This window comes from Tachysurus vachellii, chromosome 12, assembly GCF_030014155.1.
Source record: "Tachysurus vachellii isolate PV-2020 chromosome 12, HZAU_Pvac_v1, whole genome shotgun sequence".
Lineage (NCBI taxonomy): Eukaryota > Metazoa > Chordata > Actinopteri > Siluriformes > Bagridae > Tachysurus > Tachysurus vachellii.
The window spans coordinates 19647970-19669709 of record NC_083471.1 but is presented as its reverse complement, the minus strand read 5'-3'; the positions used below and the strand labels follow the sequence as shown (position 1 = coordinate 19669709).

The following is a 21740-nucleotide window of genomic DNA, read 5'->3' as shown; positions in this document are numbered from 1 at the left end:
ACCCTGAGAATTTCAAAGAAAAACATGATATATTGTATAAATTGACGTACATTTCTCACAAAGATTTCACTACATAAATCCAGAACTCTTGTCATGCTCTAATACCAAGTTGCTTTCAAAATTCCATATCTAATGATAATTTATTACAATTGTCTACACTGATCCATCTCTTTGGGGTTTTGGATGCTGAAGCTTTGAAACATTTCGGGCTAGATGCACAAGAGTAGGCTTTGGGTATGCCTTGTATTGATTTCTTAGAATGGTAGTACTTAGAATCAGGAGCAAAGGTGGCTCACATTGTGACTGAAGACTTTTCTCTAGTAATCATCTGTCAGGCCTGTAATGTAATAAATCACATATGTAATGATTCAGTGAAATGAACTCTCTGTAGGATTTGGGTCTAAAGTCTGATACTGGTAGTCAATGATATTGAACTTTTTGGACCTGAAAATCTCCATAATTCATGTCACAGCATGCTTCTGGACAATTTCCAGAAATGAGCTGAATCATTAATGGGTTTAGGCACTTAGTGTAACCTAAGCAGTTAATGCGCTTCTGTGTATCGTTAATAAAGTGAAGTGTGAAGTGTGGCTATTTGTCCTGGCAGCTATGCGTTTAACATAAAACCATCTTTCACAGTGATGCTTCGGATTACGTGCACACGCAATTTTCCTCCTTAATACTGAGAGCTCGAGCGTAAATGGCTGTAAGTCATACTGAATTTGGTTCTTATTATTGTGCGTAGCCTCAAATTCTAATCAAATTGACCATATTAACTTCATTGTTTCAATTGTGACTTGCATTGCTTGAATTGTTTTCTACTGAATGTTTATTAAATTAAAAGTTATTTATGTATTATTTTTTCATAAATAAAAATTAACAATTCATGAAACCAAAAGATGTCTAAACCTGGAAAAGGTTGACATATACAGTGTTTGACATTATCTAGCCGAAAGTGGAAGTATGATTGGAGCGATAGGGTAAAACATGGTGTGTTAAACAACGAGGCAGAAAAATGTGAGGCAAACAAATTATAATTTTACCCTTGATTACTCATATCGGGTTGCTTTAAGAGGGATGATTTCATATTTTTGATGACAGTGTCATTGAGAAATAGTTACGAGAAACTGAAACAAGGCTAGAAATGAAAGACTAAAAATCATTATATAATACTCTCCATATGCTGGGCAGAAATGCTCAAACGATAGAAAGGACCTGCAGGAAGGTTTAGCTTGCACAGACATGATCTGCATGGAAGCCTCATCAGAAACCTTACCTGCAACATCATCACAAAATTCAGTGACTGATAAAAATAACCCGGTAAAAATGTAACTCTTTGGCCATAATCACCAAAAGTATGTCTAGTGCAAATATGTGATGAAAAGAATTGTTAAGCAATGGAGTGAATATTTTAATCAATGGTGTTGTGTGAAAGTGTGCACAGTAAACATTCCAATGTACAAGGAAGAATGAATTCCTGAAAATATTAGCAAACCTGGAAGCAAATGTGACACAGGTTGAAAAGATGCTGGCTTCTACAGTAGGGCAAAATCCAAATTCAGTATGAACTACCGAAGCTCCTGGAACAGCCTTTACAATCCCCTTTACTTTAACATTATTAAAAATATACAGATCCATCTTAAACATGATGTACATGCAAGACAGACCAAAATTATATCAGATATCACGAGTAAAAAAAGAATTTCCAAAACATTAAATGTACTGAGCTGTATTTGAGAAAATCAATCAATCAATCAATCAATCAATCAATGTGAATCATTCAATCAATCAATTAATAAATTAATTGATCAACCAATCAATCGACCATCCAATCAATCATAAAATCCTGCCTAGATTTTGCCAAAACCATGTGGTAAAACGTGTTAAGTAAGGTGAGACCAAAGTATAACTTTTTGGTCATACTGTTAAACGATTTGCTTGGCATAAAAACATGACAAGAAATGACAGTATTAGACACCAAAGAACACAAATCTCATGATGAAGCATGGTGTTGCATTCATCTCTTCAGCTCAGACTAAAGCTCCTTTCATGGGAATCATGAATATCTCCAAATTCTAATATGTTTTGTACAAAACATGCAGGCCTCTGTTAAACACATTTCACCTTCTGGCACAGTAACAGCACAAATTACAAATCCAAGTCAACAAAAGGAATGGCTTCTGAAGATCAACAGCCCAGACAGAGCACAGATCTAAAGCCTGCCAAAAGCCTCTAAAACAGAGGTATTCAATTAAAATTTAAAGTGGTCCAGTAAGAGAAAATTTCTTGAAGCAAAGGTCCGGAAGATCATAATGTCTCACTAGTTAGTATATATTTAAGTAGCCTAGTAGTTGTATCAACATCTGCAAGCATTCAATACCTGACTGTCAAATCAAATAAATTCAGTACAATTCAAAAACTTTTTGACAATATTTATTGTCACGTAACATAGAACTGAACATATGTATGATTGTAGATATGTATAACGTTCTCTCATTAAATGAATAAAAGTAAGGTTACATTTCAAAAGAAGAGAAAATAAATAAAATGTGAAAATTGTGTATGTTTAAATAAAGTGCTTAACTTTCCCTTTTATATCTCAGTGAGAGAACTGAGCTCTAGCTTGGCAGGATGTTAAACCTGCGCATGAATGGAGTCAGGGCCGCTCTCATACACATGTGGAGGTGCTCATTAGTGACCCTGGAACGATATTTAGTTTTGATTATGTTCATTGTAGAGAAAGCTGCCTCGCAGTTGTATGTAGGTCAGGATGTACAGGGCTACTTCCCTCAGACCTGGGAAAGCTGTCTCAGGGACGCTGTCTTCAGATTTGAGTGGAAATGTTTGTTCAAAACCTGTATGTTTTGTCAAATAATGGTGTTTCACATTGTCACTTTTAATAAGTGTCACAGTTTCTGAACATATGAAACACACTGGTTTAGTGGGAAGTATGAACAGAAATGAATCTGTCCATTCTGGATTAAATGCTCTATTTTCTCTGTCCACTTTTCTTCTTTTGGAGAGCGCCATTTCTTCTTTATTCTCCCTTTCTCCGTATCACTCGACTGTTTCTCTCCCTTTCTCCGTATCACTCGACTGTTTCTCTCCCTTTCTCCGTATCACTCGACTGTTTCTCTCCCTTTCTCCGTATCACTCGACTGTTTCTCTCCCTTTCTCCGTATCACTCGACTGTTTCTCTCCCTTTCTCCGTATCACTCGACTGTTTCTCTCCCTTTCTCCGTATCACTCGACTGTTTCTCTCCCTTTCTCCGTATCACTCGACTGTTTCTCTCCCTTTCTCCGTATCACTCGACTGTTTCTCTCCCTTTCTCCGTATCACTCGACTGTTTCTCTCCCTTTCTCCGTATCACTCGACTGTTTCTCTCCCTTTCTCCGTATCACTCGACTGTTTCTCTCCCTTTCTCCGTATCACTCGACTGTTTCTCTCCCTTTCTCCGTATCACTCGACTGTTTCTCTCCCTTTCTCCGTATCACTCGACTGTTTCTCTCCCTTTCTCCGTATCACTCGACTGTTTCTCTCCCTTTCTCCGTATCACTCGACTGTTTCTCTCCCTTTCTCCGTATCACTCGACTGTTTCTCTCCCTTTCTCCGTATCACTCGACTGTTTCTCTCTCTTTCTCCATCTCACTCGTCTGTTTCTCTCCCTTTCTCCGTCTCACTCGACTGTTTCTCTCCCTTTCTCTGTCGTCTGTTTCTCTCCCTCGTTTTCTACATGTATCGCTATCTTTCTTTCATGTGTAACTGTACTCTAATTCTCTCTCTGGCTTGCACTGTTGAGTCGCAGTAATGCACAGATTTGATTGGCTAAGTGGTATCACGTGGGATGGCTTAACTCGCATGCAATTGGTCTGTGCGTTTCCACTACCGCAAAGATTGCAAAAGCTGCGCCGGATAAAATTAGAAGCGCCCCGTCAAGTTTTACATCATATCCTTTTGTTTTGGCTGTAGGTCCGGGTCCGTATTGGGCAGCTTCTGGGTCCAGACCCGGATGCAAACCACTACGGATGCAAACCATCGGTAATACTCAAGTAAAGAAAAGTCAGATTATACATGGCTACTGCACAGGTCTGGAACAAACTTCTTTGGCCAAATGAAACCAAGAGTAACTTGTGCCATAACCACTGAAAGAGCATATTTCATCATCTGTTGAATGTGCTGCACCAGTGTTTATCAATGATGTGACTGCTGATAATAGTAGAAGGATAAATCCGAAGTTCATAGAGCTGCTGTAATTTCTGCTCTGATTCAGCCAGTTTTAAAAAACTGATGGTTTTTCACAGAAATTGAAAGTACTTAGAATGGCCGTGTCAGTCACTTGACCTCAACCTAAGCGAACATGCTTTCACTTACTGAAGACAGAAAGACCCAGAAACAAACAGCTACTGATGGCAGCTAGAGTAAAGACCTGGCAAAGCATCTACTAGAAGGAAACAAAGCATTGAGTAAAGTCCATGTGTTCCCGAATTCACACATCATTGACTACAAAGGATTTGAATCCAATTGTGAATGAATCCATATATTTATCCAATTAGCTTGTGAAAATGGAGAGACTTTGTAAAAATGGCAGTAATAAAAACAAGTTTTTTTTAAAGCCCTTTAATTAAAGCTAAATATATATACTTCAATCTCATCTTAATTCAAATCTACTTTAGATATATTGATATACAGATATTTCAAATTACTAAATATTATGAACCTGACTGTTGATCCAGAGTATTTTTACAAGGAGAAATGGAATAAAACTGTCAAATTACAATGTGCTAAAAAACAAAGACTGATTGAATTAAGTGTATGTCCAAATTTATGCAACCAATCTATAGTTTTATACATTTTATTCTAGTTATTTTTAAATCATTTCTCTTTGTTTTTCACTTGAATGCTTGGTTGCTATATCGTCGTATCAACGGAAAAGATCTGACATCTTGGTTTTATCTTTTCACATAAAAAAACGTTTTTTACAGTTGAGATTTTTATATCCACTGTAGATTAATTCTAAGAAGTCATTCGATCTTAACTTGCCACACATGTGCCGCTGCTGATTTGCATTGGAAATGCAATTACCTTTAAGAAAATCTGTTGAGTCACAACTGATAATCTGAACGTTGTTGGGAAAATTAATAGGCACAGAAGGTTAGAAAGATAAGTAACAGATTTTCTGACGAGACTTTGGGAAGAGTGATACATTTAACATGCATCCATTTTCTTATCGCTAACAGTTTATGGGTAAAAGCATTACAATCAAAGGAGACTTGATAAGTTTTAGAGACTGAGACAAATTCCCTTAGTGCTCCAGAACTGCAAAATAATATACAGCATATTCATACGTCTCTTCCTCATCTATACTGTAATGTACATAGGAACCAAAAGTGAGGAACATTAATAAATAGTGACAACTGTGTTACTTGTGATCTTATTTTTCAATACAGACTTGTCCACCCCTCAAACTCAGGTACAAATGGATATCCTTCCTCCCATCCGTCAACCTTACAGGGTTTGTGCTACAGTATAAAATAAAACCCATTCCACACGAGAGAGAAGAATGAATGCAAGAGATACACACTGAACTGAAGAGAGAGCAAAAAGTGACAGTAACAGATGAATATTTACTATGTTCTTTATTGCTATGTGCTCCCCATTACTACAAACAGCATCAGTAGTGTACACTTCCATTAAAACAAAAAAGACAAATAAACAGATGGCAAGATGTAAGAAACCGACATTGAGAGTCAGAACATGAATTAATACTTACATGCAAAGTCAGGACTGGGGATATACAAATGTTTTTTCATATACAGCGGATCTGTCTGAGGCTCAGGGATTGTCAATAAAAAAAAAAAAAAAAAAAACTACAAATACTAATCTACTTTGGCTTTGAGGAAAATTAAAAGCTTTGCATAGCATTAGCAGCAAAGTTGTCAAAGGCAGCAATTCAATGGAATTACATTGAAAATATTTCAAAAAATAAGTTTCAAGAATGTTACAATAGTTTTTCTTTTCTATAAAACTCATATCTACAACACCAACATTTTCCATGTTTGTCTTGGATTAAACCTTTTCATGACTCGGATTCACTAATTGACTGTAAGAACAGATTCGTCTACTACTTTAGAAGCCGCTGACAGTTGTGTTGGGCTTTTACACTACATGCTATTCTAAAACAGCTGGACTAGAGCTTTCTCACTACTAATTTAAAACTGTTTTTTCCTTGTGACTGAAGAGTTGGCTCTTACCTGCTAGTGAAATAAGAGATGCTGGACATAAAACAAACAGACAAGGAAGTCAATAAATACTCTAAAGATCTTAATTCTATATACAATACCTATACAGTAGCACACAAGCAAGCATGTGTGAATGGATTTTATATGTTTGGACTCCAATGATACGTACAGTGGAGTTCTTTGCTATTGCAGTCAGATGCATTGTGGTTGAGAAATTACCCTTGTTTAAAAATAAACATTTTTCCCTTGACATCTTGCAGGCGAAAGCGCACCACCTTACACACTGTGCTTTTCGTTAATTAATTCTGTATTAATCCTACCTCGGTGCACTCAAAATATAGCCTTTCACACTCTATGCTCTGCGCGGGCACGTGACAGACAGCACTTTTTTTTCAGCCCCACTGGGTTCTGACATATAAATCTGTCTCTACACTTAGCTCTCTTGCTGGTGAAATACACATTTAGCTTAAGAATTGAATACAGTACAAGAGAAAAGGAAAGAAATTTCAAAAAAATGGTTGTTAATACATAGCTTTGACGTTAATCACTGATGTGACTGCACACAAAAGAACTAGGATTACATGCATTTCTTGCTACGTTTGGTGAGTAATGGCTTTATAAGGATGAGGAGTTTAGACAGGGAATAACTAAAAATAGGGAAAGATCTTTAGCTGCTGTCATTTTACCCATACACTTAAATCTTACATTAAAACATTTGCACCATGTTCTTAGTAAAAAATAATACTGACTATTACACATACAGTATTTACAGGAACATTCATAAATATTAATTCATTAAACAAACCCTTTGTGCTTGATTCTGAAATTCTACAAATCTACAAGCATTTCTGATCACTGGCATCTCGATCACATGAGCTAAATGTGCAAAACCTTGGAGGTTGCTGAAAAGGGACGTCTGACTAATTTTGAAACATCTTTGGTGCCTCATACCCAAAAGAGAATAAAAAACAAAACAAACAAAAAAAAACATAGATGTCTAGTGTGATTCTGAGTAACCATTTGGGGGAATGACAAAGAAACCAAAAAGTGAACCAGCACTTTACTTCCCTAAACCTCTTATAGGAATGATATGAATGAAGACAAAGAATAAAGCTATTTATATCTACACAAAGTCCAGGAATGTAAAAAAAGCTGTTAATCCTAGCATTCATCTTTCAACCTTGGAAATATCTAGGAGGCTATCCGTGTGTTGAGATGTAGAGCTAGCGAAGTTGTTATTGCGCTGCTTGTAGGCTGTCATGAAGGGGAGGTTTCTAGTGCCGGGTTTAGAAGCCTGCACCAGACGTTTTGGAGTTTTGCTCTCAGTGTTTGGTTTGAGAGCTGCACCGATGGAGGTTTGTTTGGCCGGGCCACTGGGTTGTTTGGGTTTTTCAAGGGGTAGATTAAGGGTTTGATTGACAGAGGCTGAGAGGGTCTCGAATAATTGTGAGGCTGAGCCAAATCGCACCTCCTCCTCGACCTCGGCAGCTTCAGTCAGCAGAGAAGAGAGCGTGCCACTGCGCTTGCTGCATGATTCACAGCACAGTTTACTGTAACCTGGAATGGAACAATACCGAGCAAGGACCTCCATCTGGCAGAATATGGACTTGTCTCCTCTACATGGCTCATCTGTGACACAAACACATAATTCAAGTTGTTGCATAAAATGTACACACTTTATTGCTGGAAATTTGTGTAATATTCTTTAACTGTGTATCAGAAAATAGGGTTAGGACATACATATTCTGAGACTTTCTTATACAGAGGAAGAACCTATTTGTTTGCATCAAGTTGTTTGCATTTTGTTTGCATTAATGAGCAGTGTATTATAAGAGTGCAACTGGAATTAGACTGGATATTTTGCCGAGATTGACCAGCAACTGCAGTAAAACAAATTCTGATTCTGTCTATTTGTACATATTTGCCACAATAAATGGTTTCAAATTGTCATACAAAATGCAATACAAGATACAATAAAATGTTCTTTCAAGCATTAACTGGTAATTAAAGGTATTGTGACAGCATCTAAACAGGGCACATGTCAGGATTTTGACTAGATTTCTTTTGAGCCACTCAGAAGCACTTGAGCTTCAGTTCATGGACTGATGAACGCACATTTTGATAGTGGACAGAATTCATGCTTCTGACAATTATGAGGCTCTAAAGCAGCATCCACACAAGGCATCTGTTTTTGTGTAATGCTGTGTTAGCTTTATGCCAGTTCTTATGTCTTCCAATAAAGTTCCACTTTCTACTCATCAGTCCACAGGACATTCTCTCAAATTACGTGGGTTTCATCAGGGTTTTCTTCAGTCTTTGGTTGAAAAAGAGCTCAGTCTTACCTATGACTTACCAAACTTACCATCTTTATGCCCTGGCATCTCAGAAATTCTCAAAATATGTGTTTTTTCTTCATGCTGTGCATTTTTACTTCCCTTACAACAAATGAAGGTCTGCTTTGCATTAAAGGAAATACAATGTATGTATTATATAATAAAAGTAAAATGTGATATACTGTAACAGAACAGGAGCTCCAAAATGCACAACAAAATTTTGAATAAAACCAATGAAAAGAAATTCATACAATTATATATTCATTTTCAAAATCCTTCAGAATTGCATAAAGAGAAAAACGCTTGAGAATGTTTGCTCTTGTGATTAAAGTTATAGGCTCAGAAACAACACTATTTATAACCATATGTCAGCAAAATAATCGCATTAAAGCCTCCCCAGAGTGCTGACATGTTAAATGGTCTCTTTGCACGAGAAAATATGCATCCTTTCACTTCACACCTAGCAGTGGAGAGTAAAAAGGACTAAAAAGGCTATTCTAAAGCAATCCTCTTTAACCGTGAAGGTACTTTCCCTTGTGGCAAAACACTGAAGATTGAAGGCTGCATATACTACACTATAGCAAGTGTGTATTATTTAGCGCTTCACTTATGGGAGTTGGGGAATGCTGTTGAAGCTTCAACTGTAAATAAACGTTTAGCTAAAATTTGTGTTTAGGATAAGCACAAGATCTGCAAATATCACCAATGACTCCCACTTCAGTAACTCTATATTCATCCTGTTGCAGTACACAGACATGTCCATCTTACAGATCCTTTAGGAATCTATAAAAACTTGGTTATTCCATTGTAATTCTACACGCTGTACTTTTACTGTTACTACATGTAACTAAGAATATTTGTATGCAGAACTTAAGGAGAAGTGGGACAGGTTTTCATTTCACTGCTAGTTGTATACTATACATAGCTGTATATGTGACAAATAAAATCTTGTATCTTGAATCTAGGGCCATAAACATTTTCTGTGACCGCTTTATGGTGAAAAAATCCAAAATTATACTGTATTAAATTGCAGTATTTAGAAAAATATATGTTTAATCATAAACCCTGCATCTTTTGATGTGTAATGATTTGGCATACCGTTGCATGGTCCTGGGCGGCATGGCCTCTGTGACTCCGGTTTTTCGCCGGCGCACTGATCACCGATGCGGCATGTGACCTGGCGGCGTGCCACTCCCTCACCACAGGTCACTGAGCACTGTCAGAGAGAATTACAATTACAATCAGAAACCTAATTTGTCTAAAATGTATAGAGGTGTTTTGAGTTGTACTCACAGTTAAAGTGGATTTGCACAGTTATTGTACTAGTCTAGGATGTGCACAGTATATATAGCATAACTTTAGCCTTTGTGTATAGAAATAAAAGGCACCATGTATCTGCTCTCAGAATGGAAATACTGAAAAGTGGTCAGGAGATTGAAAAGTTATGTAACAGTAATGTGCCGGGGAAGGAAATTGCAATCTGAATGGTTTGCTCTCAGGGTTGTTGGGCTAAAGTGCTTGAAAGAAGAAATCTGTCTCACCCTAGCATCGTACAAGTTAACAAGGGGTAAAAGCTGACAGTCCATTCCTTTTTTCAGTCCAGAATTGAATGTCACAACAAAACACATGCACTAATGTCTTCAAAACAAAATAAGTGGCTTGTAGTGCTACACTATTGAGAAGTGTGCTGTGTCGGGGGGCGTAGCCGAGCGCCAATTTGCGGATGGAGGGTGGTGAGAACAAGCGGTGAGCTTCAAACACCTGAGAGTTATTTTGCAGTTTACAGACGCTTACTGACAAACATTTTTCCGTTTATTTTGTGGCCAAAAAAATCTAATTGGAAGCAGAAGCTGAAACAAAAAGTGTTCTTCTGCGATCTTTTTAAGGTTCGACATTGATTTGGCTGTAGAAATGTGGACTGTATTGAAGGTATATTATTTAAATCAAAAGGCCAAAAAACAACTTTTCAGGTTTTCTTGCATATAAATACAAACAGCTCAAATAAAACTATCCATTGTATGAAAGACGTCTCCAGTGGCTTTGGGTTGCAAGTTTAAATACCACAGTTGTCTAAAACGATCTTATCAATTGTAAGTATTTGCAAATGTCAGCGTTATTCATATTCAATGCAGGCATCAAAAATAGTAAATCACATTTGATCAGGTTTAACATAAAGCTATGCAAAAGAAAAAAGGAAATCTATTTTCTTCTACTATTTCGCTTTATATAGGCTATTACATGTACTGTAAGCATATCAGCAGTCTATTCAAGATCCTTTTCAGAACATGCCTCAATAAATTCAATGCTTTTCATACAAGAAGTACTTGACCTGGCGTATTCAAAAATCAATGTTTTAACAAAAAGGCAAGCAAATAAGCTGAGTTTGTAAATTCCCATGCACACTAAACAAAATCGTTCACGGATTCGTTCATCATGTACATGTTTACTTGACCTAACTATTTGCTGTAATCAACAGCCGACAGACAAGAACTATGTATCTTGGCTTTCAGCTGGTTAACATAAGTCTATTTACTCAAACAACTCATTATATCTGGTGATTAGCTGAAATAAAGGCTTGTGTGCTAATTGTAAAAGATCAAGGCCAGTAATTAATCACATAGTACAGAGTCAAAAAATTGTTTAATATAACTTGTAAACACTGAAATGAGTCACAAACCTCAGACCAGGCTCCAATCCTCCAATGGGCAGGACATGGCACTCTGTTGCAGGGACGTCTGGTCTCTGGTTTCTCTCCACTGCAGTACTTGCTGTGGATGGAGCGGTTCGTGCCCTCGTGCAGGAACTGAACGCAGCGTACGGTGCGGATTTGGTAACCCAGATTTCCACATGTCTTGGTGCAATGTTCCCATTCCTCAGCTATCCACCTTTGAAAGATAAGCAAAAGAATGGAGTTTGTAATCAATTAATGCCATCAATGAATTTTTCAGGCAATTCCAATATTAGGATTTTTCTAGGAACAGGTTGTAAAGCAAGATGGAACCATAGTCTACTGAGGATTCACTGACCAAGCAACTTATTTATTAGGGATGAGCGAGTACAGCATTATCTGTATCTGTATCTGTTAACCATATGAATTATCTGTATCTGTACTCGGAGTGGGTGGGGTCTAATCCGGAAGTAGGCGGAGTTTGTCTTGAAATGGGTGGGGCTTTAACCGGTATGTTATTTTAAGCATGCAATTGATATGGGTTGATCAGAAATTGTTATATTTATTGCTGATTAGAAAAATATTTACAGGACAGCATCAGGATTGAGCTTCAGATCAATGGTTTTGATCACGATAGCAAACGAACTATATTACAGAACAAGTTTTGCAACAATGAAAACAAAACAATGCAGTGCAATTATGAAGTAAAATGTAATGAACAACATAACTTTCTTTTTTAACTTTTAATTTTATGATCAGTGTGATTTTTCTTATTTTTTTGGTTCTTTATTTTTTTATTTCCACACCAGGTGTGTGTGTGTGAGTGTGGCTTAATAATTAATTTGTAATATTTATAACACTAACTTACTACCTTTATGTTTTTCTGAAATACAGCAAAAACGTGTCAGACACTCAGTGTCTGGTTCCTGGTTAGAGACAGCTGAAGGTTTAAAAAAGGAAAAAAAAAAAAATCTCCGACAGGCAGAGACGCAATGTGAGTCGCATTCTACCAAGCAAGCACCACGTCTGAACGAACCCACGTTTACCAGAACTCTACTGGTTAGTAAGTACGTATTAACATTACAACCCGAAGTAAAAAGCTGAAGAAACCCTAAACGTTAACGGAAAAGACCCGCAAACCCGAGTGACTAAGGGAGAGACAGAGAGCTGTTGTGTGTGTGACTGAGTGAGCAGAGCGAGACACAGCAACACAATACATCTGTATGTGTCTAGGGGAGGGGCGCTGTGACTAGCCTATCACAGAACGCTGACACAATCAGCTACCCAATGATGATTTTCATTCAATCCGAGCACCAATATTGACTCGTATTACTCGTATAATACTCGTACTCGGCAGAACTGCTTTATCCGTACCGGATACTCGTTTCAGCCGAGTATCCGGCTCATCTATTATTTATAATGATGCTCATTAAAAAAGTATTGTAGTAGCCATCACAATGCACTGACCTAAATCTCACAGAATAGTTATATACTGAACAAGCAAGGAGGTCCACAAACCTGACTCAGTTACACCGATTCTGTGAAAATGAACAGGCAAAGAATTTTAGTCAAGTGCTGTGTGTGAAGTTTGTGGAAACCGCCAAGTGTTTGGTTCGAGTTCATTCAAAGCAATCAAGCTGATTCGACCAATCAAAAGACAGTAGAACCAAATATTAACTACATATATGTAAACTCTGACTCACTGAAAATTGGATACAGTATATGTTCATGAATATAATTCATGATGTTCATTAATATGCATATGTTCATATGTTCATGAAGACTAAAAAACAATTACAAAACTAACAAAAAATGTTCTCTAGTCTCACAGAGCACATAAACACCGAGTTCGCAAATGATTCCTTGTGCTTAGATGCTTAGACTCTGCCTAATTAGCCTCTTCAACCCTACTGTAGGCTTATATTTGAACCTCTTCTTAAAAACGACATGCGCAATTTAAAATGAGTGTTTCTGACTCTTACAAGGTGTATTTGAATAATTCTGGTACTTAGAATGTCAGAAGGTCAGAATAAGAGAAGATGGAACACAGCAAAAAATAAATTAATAATTGGTGGTTAATAAAAAAGTGCTTATTCTTATACCGTGGTGGAATCTGCAGTATCAGTGAATCATCAAATTTTCTCAACAGTATTTATAATGTCAGCTCCCAGTTGGCTTCTGTGTTAAGTATTCAAAACGTCAAAACATTTTGATGGCAAATTCTTTATCACAATGATTTCCGGGCAATAAATAATGGAAAGTCGTCTAATGTGTTCAGACTAGTGGAATACTACTGAAACATATTTTCTTCTCATGTATCTGAGAATGTAGCATGACTACACTGCAGTTATGAGTGGTTTTATTTATTTCTGAGACTGAATGAAGAAAAACAGCAAGGACTTCAGTCATCGATATAATGTTTATCATAAAAGGCAACATGTGTAGAGTTGAGCGTAACTTAAAATGACCAAAATGACCTTTTCAAAACAAATCAAAGTTGTTTTTTTTTAATAGAGCACCGTTTTAAAACAGCAGGTGTTCACCAAAGTGCTGTACAAACAATATAAAATAAATAGAACTAAAAAGCATTAAAATAATTAAATAAATAAAAACACAATAAAAAAATGCAATAAATACAATAATAATTAGTAACACACTTAAAAAGAACTCCTAACAGGTAACTGTCAGGGATCAGCTCGGACTTTCGGCCATGTGCTGTTGTTGCTCCTCCCTGTCTCCACACCTGTTCCTAATTGTGTCTCATTGTCTTTTGTATAAATGTGAGGCGCGCTGCCGATGGCGGCGCGGATTCATTGGTTACGTCTAGTCAAGGTTAGGTCTCGTCATTTGTATTGTCTTAGTTCTCGTCATTTACTGTCTTTGTCTTTATCATTTATTAAACCCCATTCATTTGAAGCTATCCTGTGTATGGGTCAGTCTCCTTCCTTCCCTGGTGGTGACAGTAACTCTCATACTGCGTTGTATGCTGCACTATACAAATATGTTTTTAAATGTGATTTAAAAACAGCCAGTGAAGCTGCCTGCCTAATGTACAAAGGCAAATTATTCCAGAGTTTCAGGGCCGCTACTGCAAAGGCACGGCCACCTCTGCTCATTAATCTTGCATTGGGGGAGACTAAAAGCAGTTGCCCAGCAGACCCAAGTGCTCTGGATGGAGCATATGGCTGTAGTAGATCTGAGAGATATTTAGGAGTAATGTTATTTAATGATTTAAAAACTAAAAGTAAAATCTTGAAATCAATTCTAAAATGAATGGGCAACCAATGAAGGGAAGCCAATATAGCTGTAATGCAGGCTTCAAATATAATTTCATTCATTCATTCGCTACCTCGGGTCACGGGGAGCCTGTGCCTATCTCAGGCGTCATCGGGCATCAAGGCCTTCAAATATAATAATTATAAATAATATACAAGTAATGAAATAAAGAGAGAAATAGCTTGCATTGTTGTTCTTTGATGCCAGGTGAGACTTCTAAATAAATTTACAATTGGGTGTAAAACTTGCCATCTCTCCAAAAGCACTGATCTTTACTGTTTATTTTGCAACAACCAACCACAGAAGCTGTTGCATAGTGTAGATGATTGGCCTATGAAATCACTTAACTCACTCTGTTGTTGAAGTTACTGATATACATTTAAGTACTTCTGAGAAGAGGCCAAATCTGTAAGTGTTTATAACAGTTTATAATCAGACCCTCCAGTGTCACCCAAATGAGGATGAGGTTCCCCTTTTAGTCTGGTTCCTCTCAAGGTTTCTTCTCTTCCATCCAAGGGAGTTTTTCCTCACTACAGTCACCTCAGGCTTGCTCATTGGGGATAAATGCAAACACATTTAAATATACTATGTTCTGTAAAGCTGCTTTGAGACAATGTCCATTGTTAAAAGTGCTTTACAAATCAATTTGAATTGAATTGAAGAGTTTTGTCAAAGTCAACCAAATGTCACACCTGTGTCAAGGGTCAGACTTTCTGCATACAGTACTCTTATCAATATGGAACACATTTATGTGAGAAAACATACGAATTACATGTAATTCACACACAATATAAAGCAATAGACTAAACTATGTATATGTAGTGGTTGTGAATGTCTATTCACCTGATCAGTCAGTGATCTGATTCATGTACTTGTGCAATAAAGGCTGCTAAATAACCACTTTATAACCACTTTAAACAAAGCACAGTAATGTATTCAAATACACTTGCCTCTACCCACAAAATGCATTTGTAGTTTTATGAATAACTTTGCCTCTTTAATTAAGAAAATATCAAAATCTGTATGTTTAAGTGTATAAATTTTACTTATTATGGATTATTCTGTATACTGGAGGGGAAAATGAAATAATCCAATTTAAAATAAATCAATATTTCAGTCCAAAAAGTGCAAAACAAGTTATAGGTCAAAACATGCTATAAGGAAAAATGTAGGAATAAAAATGGCAGTTTAAATCTGGGGAAGCTGTCAGTTGTCTGAATAAATGAAGTCAAACTGAAAGTCATGACATCTGATCTAAAGCAGCACACAATCTCACCCCAGAGTCTAATGCCAGGCTTTTCATTAAATGAGACAGCATGTGCAAAGATCCCAGGATATTTACAGTAGTTGACAGAAGACCTGAACTTGCTGAGAATTTCTGTAGCTTCTCTTATATAAAACAAAATAAATAGGCTATAAGGTTACAGTTTTCAAGGTCAGATCTGACTTTCATTCATGGTATAAAGAGCAATCCTGAAAGGGACGAGAAACGAAGGGAAAAGAATAGAAGGAAATCAGAGTACTCTGACACTTCATGCCAGAAAACCAGGCCACTGACTGAACAGAAACGGGCAGAAAAGTCATGGAGAAGAAATCGGCAATTAGGTGGTTGGGATAAATTTGTCACAGAGCCCAAAAGGAAAGATGGAAATATAAAAATATCACGGTGGAAGGTGTGCGTTAAATTGTGGTATCGTCCCAAATGTTTGTTATTTCATAAATGCATTTCATCTAAGGGAAAAAGGGATTTTAAAAGGGATTGATGATTAAGTATTAAGTAACACTTAATATGCAACACAATATGATCTACAAGAGAAAAAAATTGTTTTACAGTTGTCAATTTCTCCTTTAATAAGAATTAAAGGTTAAATTAAAGGGTATCAAAATGTTTGTCATGTGTTTATATAGATACGCATCTGTGTCCATAGCACTAATTATTGAATATCAAATGTACAAGGTTTATAAAGAACCTTATTATTGGCTTGTAATTACAGTATATGACATGTGAAACCCCAAACCCTATTTATATTCACACAGAAAAAACCTTAAGTCCATGCATACTCATTATTACGCATATATTTAGGTAAAGGGCACAACTGTTCAGCCGTAGCATGCAATCAGGATGGCAGTCACTCACTTCAATACACTTCAACTCTTTGAATCTCTTTGAAGAAATAAGACATTATTTTGCATTTTCTGTTCTAATTTCACTTCAAAGATTTTCTCTTAATCGATAATTCATGGATAAAAGACAATTCCATGATCATGCTAATGTAATAAATTCAGTGAAACACCACATTATGGTCAGAATGGTTTTACTTGGAACCTTTTATGATTTCCCTGGAGAGACCAAACCCTTAAAGGGTTTAAATTCTTCCCTTTCTGTGCTTAAATTCATCCCTTTAAGGCATTCTTACAGCATTCATGTTTGTTTTATTCATAGCATCAGAATATTAACAGGAAGTTCATTAAGGTTAAGCATGTCTCAAAGCTAACTTCTCCAAGCTTGAAGATGTTCACACACACACACACACACACACACACACACACTCATACAGTATGTAAGCAATTACCACTAAATAATAAGACTGACTATAAGCAGTATATTTTTTATTCTGGTGACTTGCTGTAATATTAATAGTGAATGTCAAGAAAGCTAACAAAAATATTCTCTACTCACTGTGGTTGTGTGCAGTCTTGGAGATTACACATCCTGCGGATGGGTTTGGGCTTCTTACTAATGTCACAGTAGCTTCTGTGCACCATCTTATTGTCCCCCTTTTTACGACATCCATATTTTGTGTCCTGGAATCCTTCAAGAAAACATAAGAAATGCCACTTAGGATGAATTAGATATTGTCACGATGTTGGACACAGGCAAGTGAGGATCCAAATGCAGTTTTTAGACTTTACTGAACCAAAACAAGAAACAGGCAATACAAACAAGCAGACAAACCAGAGCAGAATACAGAGCAGACAAACCAGAGCAGAATACAGAGCAGACAAACCAGAGCAGAATACAGAGCAGACAAACCAGAGCAGAATACAGAGCAGACAAACCAGAGCAGAATACAGAGCAGACAAACCAGAGCAGAATACAGAGCAGACAAACCAGAGCAGAATACAGAGCAGACAAACCAGAGCAGAATACAGGGCAGACAGGAGACCGAAACATCCACAGCATACATACAAGCACAATGCTATAAGGACCAACCAAAGGGAAGTGAACAAACAGGGTATAAATAACAGACAAGAACCAATCACAGAGCAGAACTAATTAGAGACAAAGACAACACACCTGAAGGAGAGAAGGAGTACAATTAATGTCCATGGAAACCAAAGAGTGGGTGGAGCAAACAATTAGCCACAGGGTGAACAGGACAGAAACACAGACAGACTCATTACAGATATATGCTAAATCAGAATGAAGGTACAGGACTTGGGTTTCTAAGTGTAAAAGAAAAAAAAAATGGAAGTCTACAAATAAGTAGCAGGGAAAAAAATGTGTTTGCAGATTATTACCTCCAGCACAAGGTCGTGAGCACTGGGACCAACTCTTCAAAGCCCACTCATATGTGTCTTCCTGAATGACATTGTTGTTGTTTATTGGGACCGAGTCTTCATGGATGATGTATTTATACATCAGTGATGATCTTGTCTCATTGTCTTTTGGTATAATCTAGCAAAGGAAAGCAAAAGAACACACACACACACACATCATAAACAACAGACAACAGGGCACTAATTTTTACTGTATTTTGCCGGATGTTCGTTTTAGAAACTACACAAAAATCAGATGTGTTTTAGTGTAACTTCATTTACACTATCTGCTTTCATTCCAAGTTTCAAATTAATATTCTTTCATACAAGCTTTGTATAGTAAACAGATTTACATTCATGACATCATGAGATGTATGTGTCTATAGGGACAACCCACAGAGGTCTGCAGTTAATTAATGAAAACCAGCTCGCACAAATGCCTCAATCGTTTTTTTGTGGTTTTTTTTGGAGTGCCTGTCCAATTCAGCAACAATCACCAGAATGCAGAAACTGTCCTGTCATCATGTCTATTGCGCAGATTTGAAAAGAGAAATAATTGCATCTACGTTGATCCGCTGGAAAGAGCGTCACTAGGACACAATGGAGGAATAAATTTACTCCAAAAATATGAAATGTGCCACTGTATAACATGCCTCACTGATATTACAGCAGCTGGGGTTTTTGTTTGCTGGTGTTTTATACAGTACAGTTTTTCCTACCCTGGATTGACTAACTTGATTAATAAGAACGCAGTATAATGAGGTGTTGTTCATATCTGCTGCTCACAAAACATAGCCACATCTTTTTGATCTATCATTAATAGGTTTGTACTAAACATGTGTAGATTATAGTTACATCGCTAAAATTGAAACATTTATGAAAATATGAATTTTTTGGGTTACGCAATTATACTGTAATTTGTTCAAATGTTCATTAAGCCAGATGAAATCTAACGGCTTCACGCACATCTCCAAATGCTACGAAAAAAAGAAATGTGAATTCATGCACTGTTGTGCTACACATTCACTGATCATTCCTCAACGTCCACTTTTCCAGGCTTGACTTGTCTCCCTTGGTTTAAAAAGAACCTGTCTACATCATCTGTCTCTAACCCAGAGTGAATTCTGTGGAGGAGGAAACAGTTGCTCTCCATCACCTCACTTTCTCTGTCAGATGAGCATATCTGTCACAATGTGAGCCACAGCTTCTTGCTGAAGCTTGCATTTAGTATGAACTCCGTTTAGAAAGGCTGCTGATGTCACTTGGTTAGGGTTAGGTGAGTTCTTGCTCACTCTTCCGTCTCTGTAACCTCCCACTCGATTTGAACTCCTAATCTTCAGAAGTAAACTATTGCCAAAGTTACTGGGATACAAATTATAGAAACAGAAACTTAAAATATAGGTTTAAGACCGACATTTTTAAAGCTGGAATTGGCTGATCAAAGAGCTTTTGGCTGTAAGGTTAACTGCTGTGAAAACTTGGCACAGATGTCGACAGAGAGATATATAACTAAGTGCTTTTAAATAATAATAAATAAAAAACTCCCTGTCTGGTATGGCAATCTTTACTATAGAGTAGATTTGACTGAGTATCATGTTTTAAAAATATTCTGCAATTAATCAGTGAATCTTGTACATCAGATCATCTGATTTTTTTTTTGATTTTTAAGACAACGCTGTATGTTAACTGAAGATTAAATACAATCTCTTCTCTACAAAGAAAAATTCAGCAAGAGACACATATGTGTACATTTTCATTTACAGCATTTGGAAGACGCCCTTATCCAGAGCGACGTACAAAAGTGCTTTAAGTCTCTATCATTGAATACATTAACTGTGGGTCACTAGATTACAGACTTAATATACCATGAGCCTAAAACACTGTTCCAAGTTTTTTTTTAGATATACACACATACAACAAATAGTGGAGAAAGTTCTAGTTCAGTATTCCCCAGAAATCTGAAAAGGATCTATAAGGTCCAAATAACTAACCCTCCAAACAAAAGCAAAAAAAAACCCACGCTGAACAACTCGGTTCAACTTGCATCAATAATCTACATGGCTGATGTAGTGCCAGATCAAGAAAAGCAGATGTGATGACACTTGTTGCCTAGCAACTGAATACTCACTTCAAACATTCTTAGCAGGAAGTTTTTAGGACCCCAAGGAGCTGCAATCTTTGAGCTAATGCTTCTCATTTGTCTAAAACTTATGATGTGTTCAGGATATATTCAATCAAAATGAGACTGCAGACTGTTTCCAATCAATTATTATTGATACTATAATGAATATTCACTCTTTCATTAATCATTTGTAGCTAGTTTTTCCTGGTCAGGATGGCAGTGAGCATGCATTTTAATAAGGGGGTGGGGGCTGGGGGTGGAGACGACTCTTGTGTGGAGACTACCCTTAAATATTCTTGTGAAGGAATCTATTAAAGAATACCAATTTCATCTGACCTTGCTGTGACCTTGACTCAACAAACATCCAAACAACATCAACCACTCATTCATGAGATATCATGCTAACAAAGATCTTAATTCTTAGGAAACACTAATATAGACGGACACTTGGATGGACCAATGTGAACAATTTTGTGTCTTGAGAAATATATTGAATAAATATTGCTTGACATTGACAAATGATGACTTCATATAAATCCTACAACCATTCAACCACTTGTTCTTGAGACATTGTGCTAACGAGAATCTCAGCCACATTTCCTTATTCAGTGGGAACAAAAAAACAATCAAATCATTTAAAAAGCAAATTTTAATCAGTATGTAAAATGTAATAAAACTGATATAAATGCATTTACCAGAACAATAACTGCATCATGTAATGGTCCATCTGTATGCAGAGTCTCAGCGTCCTCTTCAATGACATAATCCCACTCGACTCCGAGGTCGATGAAGCTGCGTGACCTCACCTCGTCTCCTTTACCGTTCAGGATGTAGTGTCCTGTGGCCTGGTTCTTGACCGCTGCAACCGATGATCAGTTACAAAACCTCAAACGTCACATTTGCAGGAAACTATTTGTGTCGATTGAGAGCTTGTGAGTGATGAGAGACGTTGTCAGATACAGATTGTCAAGTGATACGTGTCATGTAAATATTAGTAGACAATCTTCTGACAATCTGTGTATAGGAAAATACTACACATAATATACAGTGCAAAACTCGCAGGAATATAATATAAAGTCAATATTAGTGGTAGTTCATTATTAGCAGTACTGAAATGTGTAGAGAAGGAAAAGAGTGACTAAAGGGTAATGATGCAATCTGTACCAAGATCCAAAAAAAAAAAAAGAGTGAATGTCAGTGGAGATTCCTGGCAGAGAAGCAAGTCAATAAATGATTGCTGTCAGGCATTAAACACCACTGCCATGATACACTGAGACTGAACACTGGATTATACTATTGAATATTACTAATTAGTATTAGATTTAATATTCTACCAATTCTACTAGCCTACTACTGTCAGGACTCAGCCCGTACTTTGGCCATGTGCAGTTGTTTATGTTTTGTGTCACGTGTCTGCCCTCTCCTTGTCTCTTCCTGCTTGCTTCTGCACACCTGTTACTCATGTGTCTGATTGTCTTGTCTATTTAGTTGAGCCGCGTTGCCTTGAGCAGCGTGGAATCCTCTGTTGTCTTCTGTTGTCCTCCTTTCTCTAGTCTGTGTC

The 21740-nt window shown here is 37.0% G+C and overlaps 1 protein-coding gene across 1 annotated transcript in view; it reads right to left on the bottom strand.

The window, feature by feature from the left end:
• Positions 1-5622: 5622 nt before the first annotated feature.
• The window catches only part of adamts3 (ADAM metallopeptidase with thrombospondin type 1 motif, 3), a 69313-nt gene continuing 53195 nt past the window's right edge, over positions 5623-21740 (bottom strand). The window contains exons 17-22 of the mRNA XM_060883624.1: positions 20875-21038; positions 18040-18196; positions 17198-17330; positions 11251-11458; positions 9672-9789; positions 5623-7869 (exon numbers count right to left, since the gene is read on the bottom strand). Coding sequence (XP_060739607.1) covers positions 7409-7869; positions 9672-9789; positions 11251-11458; positions 17198-17330; positions 18040-18196; positions 20875-21038 — 1241 coding nt within the window. The 3' untranslated portion in view covers positions 5623-7408. The remainder of the gene's footprint in view (positions 7870-9671; positions 9790-11250; positions 11459-17197; positions 17331-18039; positions 18197-20874; positions 21039-21740) is intronic.